Source organism: Trachymyrmex cornetzi, unplaced genomic scaffold (assembly GCF_001594075.2).
Source record: "Trachymyrmex cornetzi isolate Tcor2-1 unplaced genomic scaffold, Tcor1.1 scaffold144, whole genome shotgun sequence".
Lineage (NCBI taxonomy): Eukaryota > Metazoa > Arthropoda > Insecta > Hymenoptera > Formicidae > Trachymyrmex > Trachymyrmex cornetzi.
The window spans coordinates 567,301-577,849 of NW_017296027.1; the positions used below are offsets into that span (position 1 = coordinate 567,301).

The 10,549-nt window shown below is 28.2% G+C and overlaps 1 protein-coding gene across 1 annotated transcript in view; it reads left to right on the top strand.

Annotated features, from left to right (window-relative positions):
- Positions 1–6,093: 6,093 nt before the first annotated feature.
- The window catches only part of LOC108757472 (cytochrome P450 4V2-like), a gene marked incomplete at its 3' end in the record, with an annotated part of 5,855 nt that continues 1,399 nt past the window's right edge, over positions 6,094–10,549 (top strand). The window contains exons 1-3 of the mRNA XM_018501892.1: positions 6,094–6,204; positions 7,881–7,987; positions 8,227–8,317. Coding sequence (XP_018357394.1) covers positions 7,940–7,987; positions 8,227–8,317 — 139 coding nt within the window. The remainder of the gene's footprint in view (positions 6,205–7,880; positions 7,988–8,226; positions 8,318–10,549) is intronic.

Consider the following 10,549-nt stretch of genomic DNA (forward strand, 5'->3'; position numbering starts at 1 on the left):
ACTAATCACAGTCAAGTATTCCCTTCTCATTCGGCGGTAAGAAGGGAATACTCGAAGAAATACCATAAGAAATTCGTAGATCACCGTAGAAGCACTCTGTAATGGCTCCGGCACACCAGCGCGATGTTCGTCGCGCGCGACACGCGATATCCAATGAGTGTACAGCTTTACCGATGTTCTCATTCTAAAGGTATACTCTCATTGGATATCGCTCGTCGCTCATCGCTCATCGCGTCCAGTGTGCAGTAGCCATAAGAGTTCAATTTTTTGAACTCTTATGGCCCCGCCACACCAGCGCGATGTTCGTCGCGCGCGACTCTGTACACATATCTGAAGTAAAAGGGTAAAGTAATGCTTATTACTTTTAAAGCTAAAGTTTCTAGGTCTTGTAAGATTAAGTCTGTAATATTATTTATAAATATTATTTATATCCATACGATAAATATTATTTGTAATAAGAATCAGCGTTGGTTATTATTCTTCTTATTTTTATTCATTATTAATAAAGTGATCTTTTACATGTTAATTCTGACGTCACCTCTTTCTCTCCTCTTTCTTGATAAAGCAATGTAATGAGTTCAAAAATAATTCTTCAAAACAGAATAATTTTACATTTGGTATGCGTCAAGACCATATAGAAAGTGAGACAACTATACAATATAGTTAAATAGGTATTCTGAAACGAACTGAAAAAAATTAAATTTATTACAAGAAAATAATTTATAAAGGCTTACAAAGCATTCATCGGAACATTAATAATGATATATTTAATGACTGCAAAAAAATGGTATCTTTATAAACAATATAAACGCAAAATCAAAGAATGATATGAAAAACGTGGCAGAAGATAATATGAATCATGATGACAGATAATTTAGTTAAGCACGGTACAATTTCAATAATATCCAAGTAGAGGAAAAAAAATGTAAAAGTAACAAAAATTAATAAAAAAGAGATAATAAAAAGTAATAAAAATTAATAATATAAATATTTACATGCTCACAAAGTAATAATGTGCAATATACACTTCTTCATATTATCAACTTACGACATGAAATGTCTACTTTTGATATTATAGTCGCTTATATAGGGGAAGGTTCATTAGTATCGGATAACGGGTGATATAGAACAAAAAGTGTTTAAATTTTTAGACATAATGTGTGGTAGCACTTGTGATGCTATTGATAAGTATCTATATTTATACGTGAGAGCTGCGATCTCTCCATATTAACAATAGAGGCAATGTTGTTTATGAGTTATTGTATATTTTGTTTTAAAGCTTCATACTCTTGTATACGGAGCTAACTTCATTAATCAATCACAATATTAAATGTGAGTCAAATTTAACTTTTAGTTCATTAAATAGTATCTATTATTCTTTAAATTCAACATGGGAAAGATACGAGGCAAATGGGAAGAGGAGAATATGATATCAGCTGTAAATAAAGTAAGAAATAAAAAGATGATAATAAGAGAGGCGAGTGAGCGATATTCTGTTCCTAAAAGTACAATACGGGATAGATTATAAAAGCTATTAAACTGAAGCTATTGTAATCATTTGTATGTCTAAAATAAAAGAATTTGTAATTCATGTGAACATGTTATTTTAAAAAATATATTTTTGTTCGATATCATCCTCCAATTTTCGTAACCAAAGAAATATAAAAAATATAATTAAAGGGCGAAGTAAGAGTCAATACGCAAAATTGTAGTCCAAAAATTCGTACATGACAGAATGAATTAGTCAAAATATAAAATATATGATATAAAAGAGATAAAATATATAATATAAAAGAGATAACATTTAATTACAAGTTTCGGCTACTAGATTGAGCCCTCTTCAGATATCGTTATACATAAATATGATATACAATAAGATCTTGTGAAAACGCATACTAAATCTTGTACGGATGTAAAGATCTACGCCGTTCACATGCCATTCGTGGTCAATGACTCTTGAAAATCAAGAGGTACGTGTAAATTACTGTTAAAATTTTTTCTCCTTATGTAATTGGTATGTCGGTATAAAGCGAACATTGTGCAATAATTATAATGTACTCATTTTACACATTCGGTCGACGATACTGATCAACACATTAGTATGTGTTGATCAGTATCGTCGACCGAATGTGTAAAATGAGTACATTATAATTATTGCACAATGTTCGCTTTATACCGACATACCAATTACATAAGGAGAAAACATTTTAACAGTAATTTACACGTACCTCTTGATTTTCAAGAGTCATTGACCACGAATGGCATGTGAACGGCGTAGATCTTTACATCCGTACAAGATTTAGTATGCGTTTTCACAAGATCTTATTGTATATCATATTTATGTATAACGATATCTGAAGAGGGCTCAATCTAGTAGCCGAAACTTGTAATTAAATGTTATCTCTTTTATATTATATATTTTATCTCTTTTATATCATATATTTTATATTTTGACTAATTCATTCTGTCATGTACGAATTTTTGGACTACAATTTTGCGTATTGACTCTTACTTCGCCCTTTAATTATATTTTTTATTGTTATATAAAGAGTCCTTCTATTTGTTTAATACAAAGAAATATAATGATATTTATCAATAATAATAATAAGCAAGCCCATCAAAGCCAAGCATCAGTTAATCGGATGTACAATTTATTTTCGTGTAATTAAACAAGTCATATCACAAATTAAATCAATATACGTTTCGACCCCTATTTTTTGGGTCCTTATCAATATAATATACCCTAAGTCCGCTTACATACTATACGCAATTTCCAACGAAACGACATAGCTCCTTCTTCTTTATCCAATTACCACGTTAGCTGTGTAACGAAATACTCACGTCAATATAACACACACACACCAGCATAAAAATTAATGTACATCAAAAATTATATAAACTGAACATACTATCAAACTGGTACACTAATACTAAAAATTGAAATTATGAAATTGAAAATTACGTATGCAGTCGTAATCATTATGTTAAATTGGAAAGAAAATTCATATAAAATATGAATTGCGATAAAAGACACGAACAATGCGTTAATACTTTCTAAATTCCTGAAAATTAATAAAATAGAAAAGTTACCTGAATTAAGTCAATCACGCACCGTTATTACATAATAATCTTAATTTGTAAAGTAATATGAAATTTAAATAAATAACATTACGTCAATATATGAATAAATACAATGATATAAACTTACATAAAAAGAGAACGAATCCAGTACATTATGTCAAAAGGGTAGAACACATTGCCCATCAAATGTCAGATATCCTGTGTAATCATTCACGCCAAAGTAAAAACCGATTAGAAAAATACTGCAACATTCCGTTATAACTGAACATAGAATTGGTCATCACCATGAATTTGTATAGTATGTAAGCGGACTTAGGGTATATTATATTGATAAGGATCCAAAAAATAGGAGTCGAAACGTATATTGATTTAATTTGTGATATGACTTGTTTAATTACACGAAAATAAATTGTACATCTGATTAACTGATGCTTGGCTTTGATGGGCTTGCTTATTATTATTATTATTGATAGATTCTTTCAAGCCTATTTTTAGATATTTGATAATGATATTTTTAAAAATGTCAAAATTTTTGCTACTTTTATTTTTAGAAAAATATGTGGTGGGATACTTTTCTGGGTTTTGGATTGGTCGAGATTGTGGGGGAGGAAAGGAGTCGGTTCGTATCAACAAGTGTCTTCTTAAATTTATGATTCTTCTAAATAAATGCACGTGCACCGATTAAGACGAGCGCACGTGCACTGTCGGCACGCGCGGCCGTCAAACACTCTCCTTGGACTTCGCGTGTCACTCTTATATTTTATGGTCGCGGACATCGTGAGAATCGTCCGCGATTTACTTGTCGGAAAAATGCTTAGGCGCCAGTACTGACATTAATTGTCGTTTTTAATGGCGCTGTCCAAGGGAAGTGTCATCGGTGGTGCATTAGCTCCCTGCGTTCACCGATTCTAACTTAATTTTATTTGATGTTAATGGAGACACTGGAGTATTTTGCTTTAAACTTTCTCGTGGGAAAGATTTTTATTATTTTTCTTAGAAATCTTAAGGGTTGATAACTCCTCCTGAGGTCTCCGTGAGAAAAAGAAAAGAAGCAGCGTGAGTCCGCTGAACGTAACAAATGTATGGTTTACAACGTGTGTTTATTGGGATATAAATGTACTATAATTAATTTAATGACAATTATATAACGTAATAATTTCTATGGTAATTATATAAAATAAAATATTTCAATGATTTACATAATTGCAATATAATATTTAGTTTAAGTTGACTGTTATACTAACTAGACATAGGTAATCACCGGCTCATTTTACGCTCTTATATATTATTCTTCCTTGTACCATTTTTATTTCATATAATTTATGAACTTCACACATAATTATCCTATATTATTATTTATATTATTTTTGTAGCTGTTGATCTTGAGTAGTTTCTATCTTCACTGATTAGTTTCTGAATAGTCTCCAAATTAAACATATGATATCTCCTTATATGTATAAGAAGTTGCTTGCCTCGACAGATGAATTTTTTTATACAGATAACATGCATTTTATACATTATATCTTTTGAAGATGGCTCGAATAATGTGCCGAAATGTTAAGGGAATTATATGTTTTGTTTTCTATTATTTAATAATTTTTATGTGTTTCAATATTTTTTAAACACGTACTGTGCGTGTGTGTTGATTCGCATTTGCCTTTTGTTAACAGTGTTTTAATGATATTTAGATTAATATGTAACATTTGTAGAGGAAAAAGTGATGTGAGCTGTTATTCTAGGTCTCTTTTAAAATTATGTTATACCTAATTAATACCATTTTGTTTTTAATTTATTTTTAGCATAAGTGTCGAAGTTGTGAAGTAATTGACATCACGATTGGCATGATTTGCCCGTTAACAATCAACAATTGCTTTGTCTGTTTTAAAAAAAATCAAGTTTGAAGAAATGTAAAAGAATTGCTTATATATAATTATATGTAAAATTATACATAGTTATTTATGTGCATATTTTTGCATTTTTCTAAATTTAATTTTTTCTAAAATAAAAACAATGTGAAAATTCCCATTGATTATTTTTGATGTTTTCTCCATATTATTATTATTTTTAATACATTAAAAAGTAATTTTACAAAAGAATAAAAGATGTATTGATATATTTCATGTATAATTTATATATGTTTATAAATATTTATGCGCGTTTAGGTATGTTTATACACATTTATGTGTATTCATATATAAACAATTTTTTATCGGTAATCTATTACGTTCACTAGAGGAATGATTGAGGAGGGTGAATGGGGAGAGAGAGGAAGGAGAGAGGGGAGAGGCGGGAGAGAGGGGAATAATAACTTTCTTCATTTAAACAATTTTTTTCTATTTAAACAACAATAAGTGACATTAGATCAATGTGTACACAATCCGTACAGCACACTTTATTATTAAGACATCCTAGGAACATCCTTAGGATGTGGAGAACATATAGAGATGTCTTTAGAATGTCTCTTGGAGATCTGTACTGCATGAGAACTAACAAAGAAAAATGCCGTAATCGGTCTGCATTTCAGTGCTTAATAATATTTCGTTGTAAATATTTATCTCGTATTCAATTCTATGTATAAAAATAATATTGCAACTCTCTGGTCGTTTGCAATATTATAGATTTGAATATAATTAAAATATAAAAGTTTACACAAAAATAAAATAAGGTTTATTATCATATTATCACTTTTTCTTCTACAACATTGTAGTTACGTGTTATGTTTACATAATTTTATGTTATCTACTTATATAAGTCCAACGAGTGGGAAATTACAACTAATATGGATGTTACATATAACGTATACCTTGTATTACCTGTTTACTGGATTAACTTAAGTGGGGATGTATCATAAAAGCATTGCCGAGTTAGCGATATCCTCATTTTGACATAAAATTGAATACGATATAGAAAGATTAATATCAAGTTGTACTGATATTTTGCATTAATTATTGCTTAATATAATGTTTGGAAATAGTGTTTTGATTTATTTGGCAATTGTTGCTATAAGTTATTTTTTTTGGAATTATTACAAAAAAATATTTTTTATTAAAAAACTGAATACTTTACCAGGACCAAAAGCATTGCCACTTATTGGCAGCTTTTATCATTTTCTTTTAAAAAAAGGTAAGAACAAATAATAATATTTTCAAATTAACACAGAATCTAAAAAATAGCATTTATGTATGTTTATAGATATTTATACATATTCATGCCTGAAAAATTTTTTATCGGGTATTATGTTAAATATAATAACTAAAGGTTTAACATGTATATATGTATAAATTATTATTTTTCCGTCAAATTAATTGCTAAAATATTATAAGATATTATTTCACTAAACTCGAGTGATATTTGTAAAAAAAAATATAAACTTACCGTAAAATTATATTATATATAAAATCAGATATACAGGGCGTCTCGAACATTTTTACCAATCACTTTTGTGTAGATAGAGCGGACTAAACTGAGTCGAAAAGTCCTGCACCATTTTGCAATTTTCGCAATAGTTAACAAGATATTAAATATTAAAAATTGCAAAATATTGGTCTTGAATAATTTTTTACTCAAATACTATCAACTTTACAGAAAAACTGCAAGAGACAAAAATCATTTATTTTCTTCTCATAAAGTTCTGCGAATTTTTTCAGAATTTATTATCAACTTTTTAGTACTGCATTTTCTTATTTTTACCAACGTGAGAAAATACGGTATTAAAAAATTCTGAAAAAAATTCAGAAAAAATTCTCAGAACTTTATGAGAAGGAAATAAATAATTTTTGTCTCTTGCAGTTTTTCTGTAAAGTTGATAGTATTTCAGTAAAAAATTATTCAAAACCAATATTTTGCAATTTTTAGTAATTAATATCTTGTTAATTATTGCGAAAATTGCAAAATGGTAGAAAATTTTTCGACTCGGTTTAGATCGCTCTATCTACACAAAAGTGATTGGCAAAAAAGTTTGGGACACTCTGTATAACAGATAATATCAGCAGAATTTAAATATATCTTAGTGTTTTAATAAAATGTTCTTTTATAAGTATTTCAAAACATAAATGTGTATCATAAGTAACATTAAAGAGTTGGCATGTGTAGTAATTGAAACGCATAATTTGTTATACTCACTTTACTTGTAATAATAAAATAGATGGGGAAAAAGGTAGTTTTGAAGTAAATGATATTAATGTCTAATTTTTTGTAACGTTATCTAGACACATATACAGTAAAGTCCCAGACACAATGCGAGGGAATAGCGATAGCGATAGCGATAGAAATAACACGATTTTAAATATTAGAAATCGGATACAGTTTCTGATAGATTGAAATCGCGTAATTTCTATAATATCGCTATTCCTTCGCATTGTGTCTGATACTTTATAAAAGTGTTTTGAAATGATTAATCGTCGTGCTTTTATCCTAAACAATTTAAAAAGCAGAAATACAAATACAATATAAAAATAAAAAACAAGAAGTTTGTACTTATTGCTATCTGACTTGACGTAGAATCGTGTGCAATGAGGAGCAAAAATGAACTTGTACTTTGGTGTATAGATGAGCGCGCCGCTATATATACGTTGGTGTAGATGAGCGCGCCGTCTGCAGTATGATGTATTACACCGAAGTACAAGCTCATTTTTGCTCCTCATTGTACATAAACACATAAATATTCATAAAAGCTTTGAACATATTGTAAATATAATGCATATGTTATAATTAAAATATATAATATACATTTTTATCATAATAACATACATAAGTAGTCTCTAAATAAAAATATCTCTAAATTGAATTAAAATTTTTAGATATTATAAAAACTATACATGATTTCTCAAAAGATTATCCTTCTCTTTGTCAAGTTTGGATGGGCAGCAAGTTATTCATTGCGGTATATAAACCAGACGAAGCGAAAGTAAAAAAAGATCATTCACTCTAATATAATCTTAATATAATCTTAATATTACATTTATATAATTATCTTATTTTTATATTAAATTTATTTATATAACTTTAATATTATATTTTATGTCAATTAATTACAAATTAGTTTAAAAATTAATGAAATATTTATATGTTAGTTACTCAAACGAAAGAAAAGCGCGCGTGCCATCACAAATATGCAATAAAAATGAATAATTTATAACGTTGCAGACTATTTTACACAGTAGAAATTGCATAGATAAAAGTATCTTATACAAATTTCTTCAACCAGCATTTGGCACGGAATCATTGATTATTTCTGGTAAGATATATATGAAAGAGTAAAATATATGAGACTATTTGCTTTTTGTAACTCTTTAATTAATTATTTTGTTTATCAGTAATTTAAAATGTAATTGAAAGGAGTTTAAGTACTTTAGGTGATTTGAGAAGTACGCATACATCGTTGAGTTCATCCTTTTTTTTTACTCAATTTTACTTTTTATTGAATTAAATAATCGTGATTAAAATTGTCCTAGTATTCAGGAAATTTTTTTTTTCATATCTTCAACAGAAGAAAGCAACGGCTGATTTTATTACTTTGTTGACACTACGATTTTCTCTGTTTTTATAAAAATCGTTTCTTTATTAAAATTAATTATTATTAAAATCATGACCTTTCATTTGCACTGTACAGGATAGTTCATTTAATATAGTCAATTTTCTCCGATTTTTTCCAATTATATAATTTTTTTACATAGTGTGATATTTTTTGTAATTATTCTACATATAAAAGTATTAAGGTAGAGATATAAAAAATTATTAGTTTACGGGGTATTTAATATTTTATTATAGTACATGTTGGCATAAAATGTTAAATATTTTGTAAGTTATTAATTTTTTGGTAATTGTAGCAAAACACATATTGGTTTATTTCAAAAAGTATCCATTTCATCTACACATTTTTTTTTAAGCAACTATGTGTTTTCTTTACACCAATTGATTCATTTTTTTATCCTGTTTATAAAAGTATTAAAATACGATTTTCAAAAAATTAATAGTTAAAGAAATAATTTTTATATAAAAAGCAAAGAAAAATTCGCAAATATCGTGTTCAACAAAGTGATAAAATCAACCGTTGCTTTCTCCCGTTCAAGATGTGAAAAAAATATTTCTCGAATACTAGGACAATTTTAATCACGATTTTCGAATTTAGTAAGTAAAACTGAATAAGAAAAAAGATTAACCCAACAATTCCTGCGTACTTCTCAAATCGCTTAAAATACATGAACTCCAAAATTATTTCATTTTATTAAAAAACAAATATGTAATAAACATTTTAGCTATAATATTACATCGTCTTCAGTGTAAAATCAATTAATAAATAAGGTAACGCCGGGTCCAGTGTGAGCCTCCTAAGCTTCGAGAATTTTAATTTTTTGCTGAAGTCAAAATTGAAAATTAATAGCCAGATTCAAAAGAGGGAACATTTTTTAACATTAAAAAAAATATGAGACGTATTCATATATTTATATTGATACAGTATAGAGTTAAAAGAAAAATAGCGGCGCATTTGGGGCACCTTAGTAAAATGTGTACCCAATGATCCAGTTATCCGGCCACTGGTACATTGATGCGTTCTATTTCTATTTAAATATTTTAATTAATATTATTGTTATAAGATTCAAATAATTTTTTCTTGCTTAGGGAGTCTTGAATTTTCAAAAATGAATACAAATATTTATATTAAAAACTTTTCTAATATTATAAATTGTATTATTTATGATAATCTACGCTTAAACGTCCGGCTATTGGGACATTTACCTCAAATATAGTGTTGTAAAGTATGAATATATAGAGTTACAATAACATGAATTACGGAAATTAATATAACCACGTTTTTATAATTATAGAATGCAATTAGAATCCGACCGAAATCATATTTTGACCTCCGCCGACACCGAAAACGAATATTCGGTTGTCATTCAATTTCGGCTGAAAACGAAACTTACATAAGCTTTACTAAAACAAAGAGACAAAGGGAAACTGACGGAGTTACATTTTTTTCGGCCTGAATCGAAATCAACATTTTTAGATTAATTTTTCAGAGATTGTATAATTCTCAGAAATCATGACTTTATGTACTTTTTAAAAAACAAGATTTTATTAAAATATCTAACTATAATATTATAATAATATTGCATCCTCAACTTTTAAAGAAATCAAATCACAGTTATTATTAGGATTACGTCAAAGTTTGTACTCAAATTGTCTTAAGCTTAATCAACGAGTTAATAATTAAAATCGAACAGTTGTTTTTTTTTGAACGCTCACCAATGCGTTGCAACTTGTATAGTTTCGGTTTACTCACCGAAATTTTTTCTTAATTTCGATCGAAACCGAAATCAAACCGAAACCGAAACCGAAATTTCGGTCGGACTTTAAAGCAATTACTTTAAAAGCAATTACTTACTTACGGAATATTACATCACGACTACGACGTATCAGTTTTTCCTGTTTTTATACAAACTGGGCCCGGTTACTTTATATAAAT